Here is an 18,624-nt window from a genome sequence, read left to right on the forward strand (position 1 = left end):
GTCAGGGTTACGCCTCGGTCTAGTTGGCACGGAATTACCTATATAAACGTCGGTATTTGACGGATTCGACGAAGGTCTCGGCACTACCTGCCACGAGCATCATCGTCGGGGGATTTGCGGCGAATCGAGGTATAGCAATAACGTTCTACGATCAGCCAAATCGTAGGTTATGTACCGGGTGACTCGGTACGATACTTTTTTCGCGCAGGCAGATGATAAGGCTCGTTATGAATCACCGTATGCCGCATGCCTCGTAAACTAATCGTAAGTTTCTGAAGAAAAAGTCCCGGACCAGGCCCCTTGCGGGGTTGAAGTTCCGAATTTGAAAAGCTTTAAAAGCGTCTAATTCCGAATTATTTGGTAGCGAAACTTGAAGTAAAGAAATCAAACATTGAAGAAACATCGGAGTTTCGAATGGTCGGAAACCCGACGGATCAAAGTTGCGAAATGCAAGATTCCGAAAACTCGAGTTACGGTAGAGCAACGTTTCGAAAAGTAAAGTTTCGATAGGGTTAGATACTCAACGAATGAGTGTGAAAAATCAGAATTACTAGGATTCCGAACGTCAAAAAAATAGAAAATCCAAAACGTGAGAAGATCGAAGTAGTTGAAATTTCACCGAGCCAGAAATTCACAGAACTGAAAATTTTCGATCATTCGGAATTTCGATGTATCAGATTTTTAAATTTTCTCATTTTCTCACTTTCGGAACTCGAGACTTGTCGAAGTTGTGCCCTTTTGGCTTTTATCCTCGGATCTTTTTTTCTTTCGGAACTTCGAATGTCGGGCTTCCGACCATTCGACGCAAAGATTGATTTTTTTTACTTCCAGTTTCACCACCAAAAAATTGGAAATTTGACGCCGTCGGATCTTTTCAAATTTGTAATTTCAACCTCGTCCCTTACGATAATCCCGTCACTCGTAACTGGCGCCTCGTTGCGTCTCGCTGGACCGATAATAGAGCGAGGAATTCGCGCAGCCATAGCTTCGGGGGCTTCCTTACATAATCTCCATCCAAAAGTTGACAGCTTTACCGAGGGAACTTGTCCGGAATAAGGAATTGCCCCGGATCGAAGAGCCCGTAAAGCCGTAGGGACCGTAAAATCGGATCTGCCCTCTTCCTTCGATCGAGGGTGAATTTCGGCACACGAAACATGCGTCGAGTTTCTCACCAATATATGCGATACAAAAGTACATTCTCTAACGCAGGTGTGTGTTTACATGCATTCGTGAAAAATGTCCAGTTGTACGGTTACCGTAAATCACTTGACCGCACAAATTGTTACGTTAACTGAAAAATATAACAGTTCCGAGTATTGAAATAGTTAAAAAACATAAAAATTAGTCTCATACCCACGGTAATTAGAAAATTTATTATCATAGTATGTACGTTTCACTCGATGCGACAGCTTGATATTGGTGCCACAATAAATTGATACGACGTCTTTTAATTGAAAAAATTTAGTAAACTAAACAATCAGATTCAACGTTGAAATAATCGGAAAATGTTATATCGATAACTATCACTACACTGATCTGCAGTTACTTATAATATGGTTTCTTTTTTCAATTTTATCATCATTGGAATCGTTGTTGTAACAACACCCATTTTACCATCATAGAATTTTCTAGTAACTTTAATAAATGAATTTTTTCTCAGTTTAGCAGCTACTCGCTGCTGCGCAGGGAAGCCGGAGTGACCTAGCGTTGCATTTCCGGGGCTTCTTCTGACCTCCGGTAATTTCTTCTTTCTCTCTCTCCTCCTCCCCCTCCTCTCCCCTTCTCTTCTTCTTTAACTTTTCAATATTCTCTTGTTGTCATATTTTCTATTTGTACTTCCGCATTCTGCACAGCGAGCTTTTCACGCATGGTATAATTTTGCAAAATTCTGCCGCGATTCGCACTGGGATATTTTCAACGAAATAAATACGGATCGGGATGCAAACAATATAGACTTTACAGCGGAATTTGAATCAGCTGGAAAGCTCGGTGAATCCGTCGTGATTTCTGGAATTTTGTCATTTATCCTTACATTAGGTGACGCATCTATTGATTTATTTGAAGAGCTTTTTCAATCGAAAATTTATCAACCTTTAGATCATATGTTACGATTTTAATTGCCAATCGATCGTCAATCAATAACATAAATCAGTTTTAGGCGGGAAAGAATCTGCGGGGATTTTTTTCGACCGACATTTCAACAGCCACGGTGTATAAGGGTGTTACATCGATTCTTCGAAGCACGCGCAAGACTTGGGCGATATATTCACACTAGCTTTTAATTATATAACTACCTATTTACACTTTACACTTCGTTCTTACCCCATGTATGACACAAACTGCTGTATCGGCATGTTTTGTACTTATCTAGGCCACCGGGAATCCCCTAATTGCCGAAAACTTTTCACATAGATACCATGTCCCGTATGTTATAAAAAATATCCGTCCTTTTTCACGTGACACATTGCAATTCTGTGAAATTACTAATTACTAATACACCTGAACTGAATTTTATGTGTAAGTATTGAAAAAAAATTTGTACGGTTCATTGATGCGTATGAATTGCAAATTCTACAACAGATCATTTTTATTCTAAGACATTTAGCCAAAAAAAAAACCAAAAAATATTACAAAATTCTACACAGTGTAATATCTAATTATGCAGGCTGCAGTAAGAAGATATTTTAACTTCGCCAATATCTTATATTATACGTATACGCGAAGTTATGCAAACACATAACAAAGAACTGTTGTACAAGTTGCGCAATTGGGAATGAAGTACCTATCGCAACGATTTGCGATAAAAAAAATTTCAATCGTTTAATGTAGTATACCTCGAGAAGTCCGGACTGCACGTCGCTGCATACATAACGCAATAATTACAGGAGGTGAAAATAAAAACTTTATCAATTTCAGCATAACAGAGTTATTAAGAACTCACTCCGTAAACGCTCGCTGAAGTTGGCGGTAATTATAACAATATAATTTTTACGAGCTTGTTTATCCACCGCTCCCGTGGTCGCAGTTTTAAATCTCGGGGTTTCAGAGGCAGGAACATTCATCCTGCTCTATCCTGTAATTCGCGTTAGGGTGGCGGGTGGTATTAAAAAATAAGAATTATCATCCATCTCACGCAGCATCGTCGCGCATGCATGATACGTTGTACACGGAAAGAAATGTATCGTAGATTTTACATCCCCTGTCGGGAATGTACGGACAGCACTTTTTTCGATTTAAATTTACAGCAATTGTGGCAAGATTTAAAAATTCGATGGTAATAGTTGCAACATGTTGAGGTAGATCTACTGACCTAGATTTGACTCCGAAAAAGTTCCGTCCGTGTATTCTTCGCGCAGATGCAAAATGCACGTGACATTTTTTTTTTTTCGTGTACATACATCGGTAAAAGGAACTCATACATAGATATCTGGGTTAAGTTCCCGCAACGGAGTATAACTCGCTAATTCGCACCAATTCCAGCAAAGTGGATCATTTGCATTTTTCGCACTACGTATGCACGTTACGTACGTGCGCGGAACGCGGCACTACGTTCTGGATCGAATTGGTCTTCTTCACGGAACGTATGCAGTACCTATTCACCACGTTAATGCGCGTATAACCCGTTCCGTCATTCACGCGTTTGATGTAACTCGACCGACTCAATTGTCCGAATTAGTATATGAACCAGCTCTATTAATCCCACGTTTATTAATTCTAAGGATAGAACGTTCGCCGTTGAATAAGGAGTGCATACTTTTTTACTCCGTCGGAATGAAAGAATCTTTTACTTATACCTATGTATTACACACGTACCTACGTTATACCCACAATGACCGTAACAATTGATATCAATTAATCGAACGATATTCTTAAAAACTCTTCAGCCTACACTTGTTCTTACATATTAGAAAGAAGAGTGGAAAAACGGTTTCAATAAATTGCCAATTCGTTGGTCCATGGTTGGTATACATAATCGACTATGGACCCTGGTGTGTAACGGCAATTTAGACGACCTCGGATATATCAGTTGCCGCGTGTTAGCCTGCGGTTTCGCATCGCGGTCCTGATATTTACCGTCCGTTCGAACTTATCTTCGCATCCGTTTCCTTCGCACGTTTGCTGTTCCGAAAATAAAAAGTCCCACTTATCGAGGAAAAAGTGCGATTTCCCTTTCACGTATCGCGCGACTGTTTAGATAGTGATAATCGTGCCGCGATTCGCTATTTCTTGCATACACGATACTGCTTGTGTTACATTTTAATTGCTGCGTAATCGCATCACGGTGTTCCAGTTTTAGCCTACGATAGCGAACCATAGTGATTTGTACGTGCTGTGTACGTGAAGCTGGACGAGTGAGACAGGAAATTGTCGGAAATTATAAGCAGGACGAAATATTATTATGAACGAAAAATTGACGCTGTTCAAAGAGTTACGATTGAGACTGTCGAGGTATAATAACGACGATCATAACCGTTGAATTTCTCGCCCCCCTTCTTGGCAATTTAAAGTCGTGCACGGATAACAAGCTTCACGCTTCGTTATATTAATACATCAAATTTGTTATAGTCGCTAGATTATTTGTGCCGCCTAACAGATTGGTCTCGACTGATTAACGCTGTATGAGAATAACCGAGTCGTTAATTGATCGTTTGAATTAGTTATGGTTCATTCAAATGATCCGAGATGTACTGTGAAATTTTCATTCATTTACCGATCGGTGTCGCCCGGTGCTTCTGAAAACGTGCTTTAATGGAAAAACTGATCGCAGAACGTATTTCTCTGTCGAAATGGACCGACCGGCCGGCGTACCTATTTCTATTATCGAAATTTGAAACGGCCGTAAATCAATTTATACGTATTAACGCTACTCGTTGGCGGTGGATTGAATTTGTGAATTTAAAGAGAACAATACCTATATATACCTACCGATTTCCAATAACCTTCAATTATCCCAAATCACTGAAGAATCCCGGATACTGCGTAGGCGTATATATGTATACATATTATATATGTCCGTCGCTTAAATTGTATAAAAGCCGATATCCGAGCGAAAATAGGGGTTGCCGAAGACCAAAGAGCGACGATTAAACAGTGCGTCGAATCGATTCCCAGGACTCGTGTAGTTTATGGCCGCGTTACGGTTTACGGGAAGAATACGAACGCCTATCTTTGAATAGTTAATAGTTACCCACGAGTCTGCTCAAATACCTATTCGAATGCCATCCATACTTCTCCTCGACGCTTACTCAGTTCTTTCAGCCGCACTTCCGCACCTATTCTTCCTCCCCTCTCGAAATCGTACCGTCCATTTCGTATTGAACAGTATTTCGGTGTCGCGCAATTGTTTCTGGTTCTTGATTCATTTTACATTTGGGCTTATTGTTATGCACCGTTGTAATATACGCTCTACAAGTGAACAACAATGTCGTTAATTTAATCATTTCAGCGTAGGACATTTGAGATGATTGTTAGAAATGGGGTTGAAACTTGCAGAGTATATATATATAATATATATATATATATAAATAAGAAATTGAGGTGAAAGTTTTTCGGGAACGTATGATTATTGCAATCTACCATCGGATCAGTAAGTTTCTTATCATACGGGTACACTTGTTGAAGATAATTCGAAAAACTATTCCATACCGTCAATGCACTGGTCTACCTATTTACTCCGATTCGTGGTTTGACTATTAAGGGGTTAAGATCGCAACGCGATAACGAGGGTACACAGTTTATAGAAATGTCGTGCATGGCTTGAGATCAACTCGCGATTCGAATTCCGAGTAGGCGAGATCTCGCGCGTTAATTCGAAACTTGGAAGATTCGTAGAGACGGGGCCTCATCTTGGGACGGGGTGTGCAAACTAGCGCAAAGTAGGTACCATCTAGTCGGCGTCTGATCCTTTGAGACTACGCTCTTGTACCAACACTTCAACGACGTGCCGATGACACCCCGTAACCAAATTTACCAGCGAATGTAGGTTATAGCGACTGCAAACTTCGCGTAGTCTCTGCAGTATAATTGGACTTTGCAACAGTCCCATTGCGGCGAGGGCGTCTCGCCTTCCTTTCATCCTTCCATCCTTCCATCCTTACATCCGGACAAGCACAGCCTCGTGTGTAATGAGAAGTGTAATCATAAGCCTTCCGAGGCTTTCAGGCCTTGCACCCCGTGTGATGCAGGTATAGATGGATTTGTCAGGGTGAAAGTACGCAAGGGTCCTTTAGTCGGTGCACGGATTGAAACCGTTGAGATCGGTGCGTTGCGGCGGCATCTGGAGGACCAATTAGTTCAGATTGCGATTACTTATTAGCCATGTGGTTTTTTGAGCAGGCGGTAAAGTTGAAAGGAGAGTCGCGTATGGAGTCACTTCGCTGAGCAGATGGCAGGAATCGCAAGTCTTGTCATTGGCGATAATTACGTGACATTATGTTGTTTTTTATTCTACTTTTTACCGGAATTCATCTCCTCGTTGTCATTTTCACCGCACGCGTTTCCATCTCGAATGTAATCATAATGAATTTTATAAGATGAACGCCTTTCCACGTCTCTCGAGTGACGCGTGCCATGTCTTAATATGTTGCTTAGGGCGACTTTTTTTTAATCGGGAAATACACGTTGTGATATGTATATGTGTTACAAGCTAGCCTGAAAAGTATACTAACTGGAATGTCTCCGCAGGGAGGTCTCGTATTTCTACTTTTATTTTTCTTTCACCAACGCGCGTTTGTCTTCACCATCGTCCCACGAAGAGAAGAAGAGCACTTGAAATTTTTTCAAGTACTTTCTTCTTCTTTTTCTTCTTCATCTTCCTCGGTCCTGTTACGTCGTTCTTATGTTACCAAAAATTCACCCGCATACAGTTCATATATGTATATAATATAACCGTTGAGGATCATCTTCAAAAGATAAATTCTCTTCTTCTTCGGCCTCCGGGCTCTGACATATGCGGCTCGTTTAACGACCTACGAAGTCACGCGTCGTGGTCTCCACAACTTGTCGTGATCGTTGGTGGAAAGAAGATACGCCTGAAAATGGATGTCAGTCACCTGATAACAACTCGCATTGTGTACCTACATGCACGCATGCTGCAAGTATAGACGGAAATAATCTACACTTATTGTTAGACGATGAATCAACCATGTCAATGATCCGTCGATTCGTAAAAACATGTTACGCAGGATTCGGAAATCCAACAAATGGGATGGAAAATGCAGGCCATCAAATTCGCGTTCTTTGTCTTTCACCGCCTTGTTAAGGTTCGATGAGAAAACATGTTGAACTATGGCATCAAATTTCATTTTCTACGCTTGATATCAGCGTCCCCTTTTGCAAGCAACCCTCTTCCTTTTACTATAACATAGATGCTCAATGCTCATCCATGGTCGAGTGGTCACACTTTGTCGTCTCATTCCTATCATAAATCACGTTTGAGAAGACGAGTCGGGGTTGAGTGTTGAAACGCGTGCAAAACCGCGATTGTATCGGAAAATATGAGGGATTTGAGAGTTTGAAAGTAGCTTCGAACGTTCAAAGAAAAAACAATTTAAAAATGAGAGCGAGACTCGGAAGGCGCGTATCATCGCGGTAGTTTGTCACGTGGGGGTTATATACGGCGATAAGCGATGACCGCGAGTTATTTCGGAGGAATGCATTAACCGTAACGTGGGTCTGCATTCTTGGCGATGAACGTAAACCGAGAACCGAGATCCAACCTGCCCTATATTTATCCTTATCTTAATATTTCCGGCGATATGGCGTTGCTCCGTGGCAAGGTTAACTCTATAATTGAATTTTCGTTGTTTTTCTTTTTCCACAAATTGTTTGTTTTAGATTCAATCGACCCTCTTCGTCGCCTTGAGACACTCGTTCAACGACTTAACGCGATGATGAGGTGCGACGAAAACACTCGTAAATATGTTGTGTGGAGGCATGTGAGCTATGATAGAAAAAAAGTTAACAGTACGCATGCGTCTCGGTGAATTATCACAGATACCCAACATAGCAGGCTAAGCGAAACCGTATGACCTCGATATGAAAATAAAAAAGTTGTGGATCTCTTTATTAATTCGTTCATCTCGTAGTCACGATTTTCTCTCGATTATACAGTCATTGGTCCAAGGAACGAAGCCTTGTTCACAATTGCAATCCATCACTGAATCTCTCTCGTCCCTCTCTTTACCCGTTTATCTAATTTGGATTCCCTCAATGGTTGTGTCATGGTGGGGCACCATGTCCAAGGTGTGCGCAGAACCTCCCGTTGTATCGGCCACCCGGGGAACAAGTCGGTGGCTAACTGTTACCGTCCAGCATCTGCGGTTCGCTTGTGGCATCGTACCCCTTTTCTTCGGACCGGAAATGCATTATTTATGATAATACGAGGCTCATTGTTGCCCGGTATACCGCCCATTGTACACTTTTTTCGTCCTATTTCTCTCTCTCTCTCTCTCTCTCTCGCTCGCTCTCTGTATCGCTTTCTTCCTTCCCTTCTTTATTCGGATCGCAAAATTTTGCCCAGTAGTCACTCAGCGGGCAGCCTGAAACGCCTCTGATTATTGTTATCGTATAAAATCTTCCCGAAACCAACTGCTCTTTATTTTGCGCTGCTTATCGCAGTTGCACATAATATTTCAATCGAATCAAGTGGAACTGGACATCATCCGTTTTAACTGAGTTGCGGATTTCGTTACGAAAACAACTCCGCAAGTTTCGATAGCCGATTGATTCGCACAATCGTAGCAACGTGACCTAACATTAGCGACAGAAAGGATGGGACGCGATCGGTATCGTCTATCGGCTGACGTAACCGTATATCTTAGACATGTATGTGAAAGAAGTTACAGTTGGGAACATTGTAACATTATCGGATCCGAATTTCTTGCACCACCGTTCTGCAGCCCGATGTGAACTGGGGTGAATATCGATCCTATACGGGATTTGAAGGGTCCAAATTTTCTTGGCTGAGAAATATATATTTCACGGTTTCACGAGGGGCGATTCGCGCGCGACGAACTGATTTTGTCAATATATTCCCATAACGTGGGGTGTGTGCGAATATATCCCGCATGCGTAAAATGCCTGCGTAGTGTATAACTATATTTATACGTATTTTCGTTACTTCTTCTTCTCCCTCCCTCTTCCTCCATTCGTTTTATTCCGACATGTATCAGATCGATTGATCGATTGATCGATGGCTGTCTTTGCCAGTTTGAGCAACAGCTGGTCGATCAACCAACGACTAGGTACCAAGTTTATTTCTTCTTCAACGACGAGTGCGCAAAAAAGTTTTAATAACAACAGTACGACGATCAATAAAGTATGGGACCGTCGAGGAATGGTGTATCTGCGTTTCGGGGTCGTCGTGATACCCACTCAGACCAGCACCGCCACGTCCAGGTCACCAAGGGTGCCTGCGAACGGTGAATTCGAGGCTGGCACCGCCGGGAACATCCCGCGTTGATCCTTTCATCGGGCGAATCGATATCGGGTTAATATCGTACCTGTACGCAGACAGGTAACACCATCAAGACAGTGGGAAACGAACCAGCTAGGCACATGATCCCCGCGATATTGTTTTTTAAATTGTCCGTGAAGAAAAGTTTTCCGTACATCTTTACCGCCCCCGTATTATATGCTGACAACTTTTTCAATTTTAACCGAGAATCTATGTAGGCAAACATTTTTTCATCGATACAGTTCGTTTTTTCAATTCGCGTGTATCGTCGCAGATGATTGGAATCGATGGTGTTCCGTGGCTCTGATATACTTTATTTTATTCTTTTACTTGCAGTCGGAGTGATTCCTTTCGTAGCTTCCAATGCTGCTCGATAAAGATGAAAAATATAGTTAGGAAATGAATGAAACGCAATAATATGAACGAATTTATTTAACCGTAGACTTGAATATGCAAGAGTCATTTCCAATTGTTTAAATAACTATCCTACAACCATTTTCTTATGCACTATCATTGTCTGCTTTTTTAAATTTGTGCATTAGGATTAATCTCTTAGCAAATATGTCGGTCAGATTAACGATTCGTCGTCAGATTAAAGTTTATCTTGCGGATTGTAACTGGTCACATTATAGTCTTAAAAATGTTTTCCTTTCATTTGTAGGTGTGATCTGTCGGTCAGAAAACTACAATGTTATTGAAAGTTTGTAATAATACAGAGACATGACGTAGTTCAAAATGGAAAAGAAAGAAAGAAAATAAAAAAAAAAGGAAAAAATAACTTGCGGCAAATATAAAATGTAAAAAGGGGTAAAATGTGCCACTTTCGTCCCACTTTTCAAGTCAAAAAAGGAAACATTGTGGTCGAGTCGGGAATAAACGTAAATAATATTATACGGTTGTTGATCGCGCACTGATTTCATTGTACCTTTGACCGTCATGATATGATATCCGATATTTTCGTAGTCGCGCCAAAGAAACATCGCGAATATACTTTCGGCGCGTTGGATTAACGAATGTGAAAATCATCATCAAATCATTCATTCGTCCCGTGCGACTTCACGCTATATAAAAAAAAAATAAATAAAAATAAATGGCAAAACGTCCCCACAGATGTTGTTTGTAATTCAGCCGATCAACGGTATCAGTTTATCCTGCCTGTTTGCTAATTAGAAAATTACGGGGAAAATCAAGAGCTCATTCAATTGTGTCTAGGCGCGGTGCGCAGCGTCATTCTCGAGACTCGTAATGTCTAATCCCGTTTGCCAAGAGCGCATTGTGCAGCTTGTTTCTCTCGCGATGCCGCCGCTTATGTACAGCCGGGGAAATAAGATCTTGCGGGATAACTTAGCTGCGCTGGATTCGCTAGTTGGTTGGATGCTCCTCCGAGCTGAGGATTCTGATACGTACGTAGTGCTAGCATTCCAGCTTCTCATCAAAGCTTGACGGTATACGAACACTGAGAACAAGCTCGGGTAATGCTAACGATTAAACGCAGTCTGCGCCGTATTTGATGACGCTGATGATTATAACTGCCCGATGTACGTTGGTGTGCGTAATTAAGTGTATACACGCTGCGTGTTCCTTTCTGTAGTTGTGCGTGTAACAGTAAAATCTTCTTATCGACGAACCTTGTTGCGTTCGACAATTCATTTGCGAAATTCTTGGTATATACGTTCCGATAAAAATTGGTCTGAATTAAAAATATTCGGGATATGGCTGTATTTTTGTGTGTCTCAAAAACTGCTATCGGTGGATAAAATATGACCTGGCCATCGCGTAGAGCGGAAAATTCTACATCGAATTATGTACTTATAAGTTGGACACGGAATCGGATTAACAAAGTAAGAAGAAAGAAATTCTTGTGAAATAATTCCTTTTTATTAATTGGTCAATGCGACTCTGTTTCCGACGTGTGAAGACATAATTTGATGTAAAATTTTCCGCTCTACACGATGATCAAGTGATTCTTCATCTATCGATAGCGGTTTTCGAGGAAAATGCTAAAAAGGTAACAATTTGCTGGTTTCTCGAAACGCCGGTGATGCAACTCAAAAATGACTTCAAATTTGAGCTTCTAGGAATCGAAAACCTGTATACACAAAAATTCACCCGTATTCCAAATATTTTTAATCCAGATCTGTAACATCGTTGCTTGTCTATGTTATACGTATACCTATATTCTAGAAACTTGCAAAGTAGAAAACTCGAAAGTTTCAACCTCTGAAACAACCTGAACGAAATTCTCGTAGATGGTTTACGGATACGAGGAAAGTTTTTAACGGGTTTATATTACACCCGAAGTATCCTCATATCCGCTCCTGTAGGCACCGTTTCTCATCTCTTCGGACGATTTTCCACCCCGTAGGTATGTGTTACTTCGTATCGTACGATCGCATGGCCGCAGATCCTAAGGGAGACGGGAAATTTCGGCTGTATTTTACAAAAGGTGGAATATCAACGTCATTGTTTATCTCACCGTTGTTTTCACTCGTTTACCTATACTTTTTCGCCGTTCCTCCGCACCGCTCGATTTTTATATCCTGTATCCGTCGGTCCGCGACTTCACAGCGTTGGCGTTTCCGATTCTAATCTACCGGGCCATGTGGGAATAAAAGGGAGGAAAAAGTGGCGAATGAAGGGAGAGAAAAAAAGAGAAAAAAAAACAAACGAAGGGATCACGGAAGGGTTCCTCCAACGTTCGCCAGATGTTGTTCGATCAGCCACCGATCCGAATCGGTAGAAATCGCGGATTTGCACCTCTGACGGCGCCGCGACGGCTAGACTATTTCTATATCAAGAATCGTTCAAGCCCTCCTGGTTTAGGGACCCGACGTATCATCCTCCATCATCCCTCTTTCGTCACGCGGGAGCATCAACATCGTTCCCTCGTTTCCTTCGGTGACGCGGCGTCGTTCTTACAGTATGCGGGATCTTCCATCAGCACGCCATAGGATTTTCCAACCCAATCAGATTGGTAGAGGTAGGATATGCGGAGGGAATTTTCGGATCCAGTTCAGGATAATTAATGTTTCAAAGATGTGGGTGAAAAGAAAATCATTTCTTTTGTATGTTTTATTCGTGTCGCCGGCCGCGATTTCGTTGGAATGGTTATTAATCAGATTTTCGATATGAATTATATTCATTCGTGTGAATTTAGATTTGATTTTTGAAACAAGGTTTTAAGTCAATTTATTTTTGTTATCAATTTATAGTTCGAGAAATGAAAAAATTACATTCAAATTGATAAATTCAAGCGTATAAATAATCATTTCAAAACATACAGAATCTTAATCTTCTTCACTTTTATCATATTCCTACTATAAACCACATCTTAAATTCGAATTTAAATAAACAACTTGTCGAATTACAATCGTCTACTTACTTCTTGTACACTGGGTACCCTTTTTCTCATAATTTCATTCAAAAAATCGTGTATCACAGTATTTACGAATTTAAAAACCCACGTCGCGTCGTATCGTTTGTTCCGATATCTATTGGCAACGTAATTCCACACGGACATTAACGCGCGCATCCTTAATTTACAATCACAGAAATTGTCATTGCATTTATGCAGCGTTCAAACCCGCAGGTATGAATAGACCGCGTTCATCCATATTCTGAAACAGAGGCATAAAAAATACTACAAAAGGAAAATGTACCCTGACTTCCCTTAACGGCAGCTTGGGATGATTTACTCATTTTGTATTCCAACCATTGGCAGATTCAAACGAGCATTTCATTCGCGTAATACGCGACGTCTGTTTATACGTAGGCATACAGGCATATAAGTATACAGGTACGTACGTATAACTGAACCGGGCTCTGGGCATTCCGTTGTAGGTGAGAAGAGTGTTTTCCCGACATACCGCCACGCCCGTTTACGATTATCATAGTACGAGGATCCAGCATGGAACCAACGCGCACTCGCATCCACGCACGTGCGACGAGGTTTAAGCCGATTTTAACACGGTGACAGATACGCGTTCCTCCTCTCTTTCCTCTCCTCTTATTTTTCGGTTCCACGATTTCACACTCCGTCGCATATCGACGTATCGTCCCCATTCTTCACGCTTTATACGCCAGAGGAATGAAAGAATTGACGAGTTTCCGCAAAACTGAACATGCAGGGATCTCGCGATGCTTCGGAGAGGACGTAAAATATGTTGCGCGTGTTCCACGCCTAAGGAAATCTGTACCCAATGCGCGTCGTGAAAACAGGTTTCCTTAATTTTCGAAAGTCATTGACATCCGACTGCGAGTGAGTAAAACTCGTAACCGTAGCTATAGTACGCGCATATCCATGCGTATACGATATGCCTGTACGTAAATACGACGTATCTCTGCGGTTATCTGATTCAACGGTTGTGTTACGGTGGCGGATCCATCGATCACCTCTATTAATACAACCGAAGATATTTAGCAACGTTGTATAGCCGGATTCGTTAGCCTAATGTACATGTATCGCGAGATATTGTTGTAAGGTGGAGAGGAAAAATGCAATCGGCGAGTGTATACACCGAGAGAAATTTTTACTTTCGGCTACCGCTCAGTCTTTGATATTTTCATTTTTTTCCACAATCGAAAAATATAGTTCTAGGTAGAAAATGAAAATTACTTTCCTAGCTGTTACCGGAAAGTCTAGTATCCGTTACCATTCTTTCTCATTACGATCACTGCTGCTATATTTTCTTGTAACTGTTGCGAAAATTTAAGGCATGTGCAACAATAAATTGACGTTAAAACCTTGTTTAACTAAAAACAAGTAGAGTAAATCGAACAAACTGATTTTGCGTTGCAATTACCAAAAAAGGATCGACAATAGCGCAAAATGGTTACGTGTACCTCGTTTTTCGTAATTTCAAAAATATTCATAAAAATTTTTCTAACGATACCTCTTTTAACGAATTTTTCTAGTTACTGTGGCAAATGAAATTTTTCTCAGTGTGAAAGGTACGCGTGCCTGTTTTTTCGCGTCTCTGTTCTTCTTTTCTATCCACGGCGCTTATCACCTCCTTCCGCGTGGACGCTGGACCAAAATTCCCGAATTGATCTGATTCAAATTTCAAATTCCTGCCGTCAAATAATTCCTAATTTCAATGTACGCACATGCAGCGTTTGTTTGCCCGCAGGCCTGCAGGGGCTGACCGCTGCATGCTACTTTTCAATACGCGACTCGTATTTAAATCGGGCTTTGTCGGGGGCCGTTAAATACTCCGGACTAACATGCCGCCACACGCGCGTGTATCATGCCTGCGAATATGCATACATTACACGTTAAACACGCACACGCACGTATGTATAGGCGTAAGAGGTACACTGGCATTATACAGCACTAATAATAACAAAAATCAAACCCCTTGACTCCGCGGGAGTGTGCGTGAGTTATATCGTCTACCTACCCGGGTATCAATTACAAGGGGTCCCAACTTGTGCACAAGGGCCTATTTTGCATGGTAACTACTAGTAATGGACCCTGCTTTTCAAAATGTTTACCCGTTCTACGGGGGGCCTGATTTTTCGTCCCCCTGATATCTCCGTTTTAGTTTATTACATTTACATACATTTATCATGCAGAGTATTACCACCCTTTGGCGAGGGTTCGTTTATTAAGGATCATTTTGTCGGTTTTTCTTTTCTCATTCTTTGTACCCGTTGCTCTTCAACTCTTTTTCTCTCTTTGAACGCTATTCTTTTTTTTTTTTTTTTTTTAATGCGGCGAGAAATTCGCACCGTGACTTTTTAAACGAACTACCTGTAACGTATACATGTACTATACCTTGCACCTTCACCGTGCTGCAGATCCCTTGTCTCAAGTTGTCGGTCTGTCAAGAGGTTTATTTTTCTCCGCTACATCTTCATCGGTGTAATACTATTTTTTTTTTTTTTTATTTTTTATCGTTTCTCATTTTTTTTTTTTGTCCTTTCTTTATCTCAATTCTTTCGGAAGTAACGAATTATCGAAGGCCTTGCTTGCAGAATGTGCTATGCTGCATACTTCTGCGATCTTTTTTTTCCACCCTTGTATACGCTACTGCGTTGATAATCGCAATTAGAACTTATATTTCCGAACGGGTCAAACTAAAGTTTAAAAATTGGTATCTAGGAATTTTTTGTAAAAAATACAAGAAAAATTCTATATTTACGTCTAATCAGAGTCGATTACATAATATGAGGTTTACTTCTCGGTTCTCTTAGCGACATTTCGATATTATAACTCTTATTAACACGTATTCTCGAAGGAGAGGGACAAAAACTAGAAAAACGTATCCATATACACAAAAAAGGATGGATTCGTCATTCCCATGCAGTAAAGCGTAGCGTCAAACGCACCTGGCCCGGGTTTGGGCCTTCAGGCTTCGGGGCCGAAGGGCCGAATACTTCGTCAGGTCTCACTGCCACGTATATAAAATGCCACGGTGCCACACAACTATATCAATACTCAGTGGCGTAGCTTGGCAGGGTACGTTTCCTGTAACGTCGATGATAGAGGGGAGAAAAAACGCTCACGGGCAGACCGCTAATTTCTTTGTTTTATTGAGTGCAGTCCTGGATACGTTAAACGCAAAATCAATCGATCAAAATGAACGTCAGATGTTACATATCGATGATATTCTCGTGCAATTTATAAATTAACGCTGGATGTGAGGTAAAAAAAATTACAACGACGACGAATTGCATATAAAACGCAATTTTTTCTTATCATTATACACAAGTGTTGGAAAGCTTGATGATAACGAGAATCAGACAGATGATGATCGATGCTAAAAATGGTAACTCGTTCGTAATTTCTATCACGTACCAATTATCAATGAGTAACAACGTGACGTAAAACGAGTTTCGGAAAGCTTGATTATTAACCGTAATTCATCGTATCACTGAGCACGAAAATCGTTGTTTAAAAAAATTTACCAAAGATAATCACATCGTGCCCAGCTCCTCGTCTTCTCAATTTGCGAAGGGCTCCCGAGTCTCTAAACGCGGCACTGATATTGTAGCGTACTCGAAGGTAAGAGAAGGATACGCATACCGTAGTAGCTGATTGTGAGTGTGTAAATTCCAGCGTGTCAGTACCCCGTGAGCAAACCACGGCTGTCGAGAGGCCCACGGCGTTCGAAAATGGGGGACGCCGAGAATGGCTCGTATACCAACAAGGCCCACAACTGACAGTAACCATAAGACGCCCCCACTCTGGGGTCCCTTTGGGCCCGACACTTCGAAACGCGAAGCCAGACGAAGCCGGCTCCCGAACGTGGCGTCAGTTGCTCGCCGCGACCCTTCTTAAGCGTATCGGTCAGAACCGAGTCGACGGACGTTCAACGATCGAGTCCAATCGATCGTTCGAATCGTATTGACCGTTTTTTTATTTTCGGTGTTCGAAACTCATCGTTGCGGCGAAAGCTCTTCTCAATGGTGACGAGGTGCGTGTGAACCGTAGCCCCATCTGGTTTATATTTACTCATCTTTGGGAACCTGCAGTTTCATGGGATATGCACCGAGAATGGAGTTCGAGGCCTACGTTTCGGCAGGGTGATATTCAGTGCGTCACATCATTATATGCCTTTGTGTGTGCGTGCGTGAGTTTATTCGATACGTGAATGTGCTCGATGAATGGTCCTTTGCCTAATTCTCATTGTTCATCCAGTGCAGTGATCTCGTTAACGTTCCGCAGACGTTGCAAGGTTTAAACTTTGCTCTCTCGCCAGTTTTGGGTAACATGACCGTCCCAGAAGAGTGAGTATATAAACCAGGTATTAAACTGTCAAGATTTTCTGCCGTCTAGGAGATTTCACAAAAATTCTTGTTCAGCTTTCTAACTGCGGTTGTACATATAATTTACCTAAATGCGGAGAAAAACTAAATATGTATCTAAGGTACATGTACGCTTTTAAGACTTGAAGGGATTCCTTTCTATCTCCTTCTTATTCTTTTCTCTAGACGTCTGGAATTACAAGTTTACAAAATCCGGTCCTGATATTATTTATTCTTATAATCACCGGACTGAACAAATAATTCTAAACGCAGGTGGGTGGCTGCTGCAACCCTGACTTTCTTTCCGTTCACTCTCTTCCGGCTCTTTCTTTATTTCCTCTTTAATCCCGGTGCGGAGAAACGAGGAAATCAGATGAGATAATAGAGAATATACGAACTATTTAACATCCGACGTTACGTAGTCGAGCCGTGTCGGTCGCATTTCAAGTCGTCACAGGCACCTGAGGTTAAGCCTCGGCATCCGGTGGCCCCAATAACTGCAAGAAACGTTCGTTTGCGAACGAGAACTGGCAGGATACTTGCTCTAACAGCGTTTAAACGCTTCCTGGAAATCGTCAAGGCGTGCCATAAAGATGAAACATACACTAGCACGAGAATTACAGGCTTAAGCCGTTGAGTGTGGAAATCCCGGGTTCGGTCCATTCCCTGCAGTCTAGTCGAGTAAAGCGTTGAAAAGAGTGGTGACCTTTGTTCCTTTGATTTTATTATCGTAAAACTCGCGCAGGGTATTGTCTTGACCATCCAGTCGTTCGCCGCTTCCTCTAATTCCTCTCTCTCTCTCTCTCTCTCTCTCGCAAACTTTATACCGAACAATGTGAGAAGAAACAATACAAACGCGCGCATAAATTCTACTAGCCCATTTACATCTATCCTACTTTTACCCATTCGCGAAGGAGCGAAACGACATCGCAAAAGGGATACGAATTTCATCCACTCGGGGGAAATACCCTCCCGGCAAGCCGCAGGGGTGGAGTTTATGGTACCCGACGAAACGATGTCACAGCTGGTGTTGCAGTTTAACGCTCACCAGCTTACTCCGATGCACGTAACAAAACCGACTAGTTGACCCCTCTTGGTGGTACGGCCGATGCAGTCTCAGCGTGAATGCATCTTCAATTCCGAGGTGGTATAATATCTTTGCCCGGGAGATATGTGATGGACCGAGGACGGATGGACGTTGCGCAGCTTGAATGGGCGCGTTGAGCGATCGGACGAATCAAAAAACGCAACGGCAAGCGTAGTCAATGAGTGACACACATCCGACCTCTGCACTCTCTTTCAAATTTATATGCCCCACTGGACAAAGTGATGATTCAGAATATTTATTAACGATGACAAAGACGGTCCCAGGAACCGAGCACTGTCCGAGAAGTTGATGATTTAGCCGGTAATTTTAT

The 18,624-nt window shown here is 41.8% G+C and overlaps 1 protein-coding gene across 9 annotated transcripts in view; it reads left to right on the top strand.

Annotated features, from left to right (window-relative positions):
* The window catches only part of LOC124304592 (afadin), a 116,045-nt gene that overhangs the window by 27,939 nt on the left and 69,482 nt on the right, over positions 1 to 18,624 (top strand). For 6 of the 9 annotated variants that reach the window (XM_046763017.1, XM_046763026.1, XM_046763066.1 and 3 more), the window contains exon 1: positions 4,385 to 4,449. The exons of 1 other annotated variant lie outside the window; for it this stretch is intronic. In XM_046763017.1, the coding sequence (XP_046618973.1) occupies positions 4,400 to 4,449 (50 nt within the window). In that variant the 5' untranslated portion in view covers positions 4,385 to 4,399. Of the gene's footprint in view, positions 1 to 4,379; positions 4,450 to 17,008; positions 17,189 to 18,624 lie in introns of those variants that run through there. 2 more of the 9 variants (XR_006908233.1, XM_046763035.1) reach the window with 2 other exon arrangements.

Source organism: Neodiprion virginianus, chromosome 1 (assembly GCF_021901495.1).
Source record: "Neodiprion virginianus isolate iyNeoVirg1 chromosome 1, iyNeoVirg1.1, whole genome shotgun sequence".
NCBI lineage: Eukaryota > Metazoa > Arthropoda > Insecta > Hymenoptera > Diprionidae > Neodiprion > Neodiprion virginianus.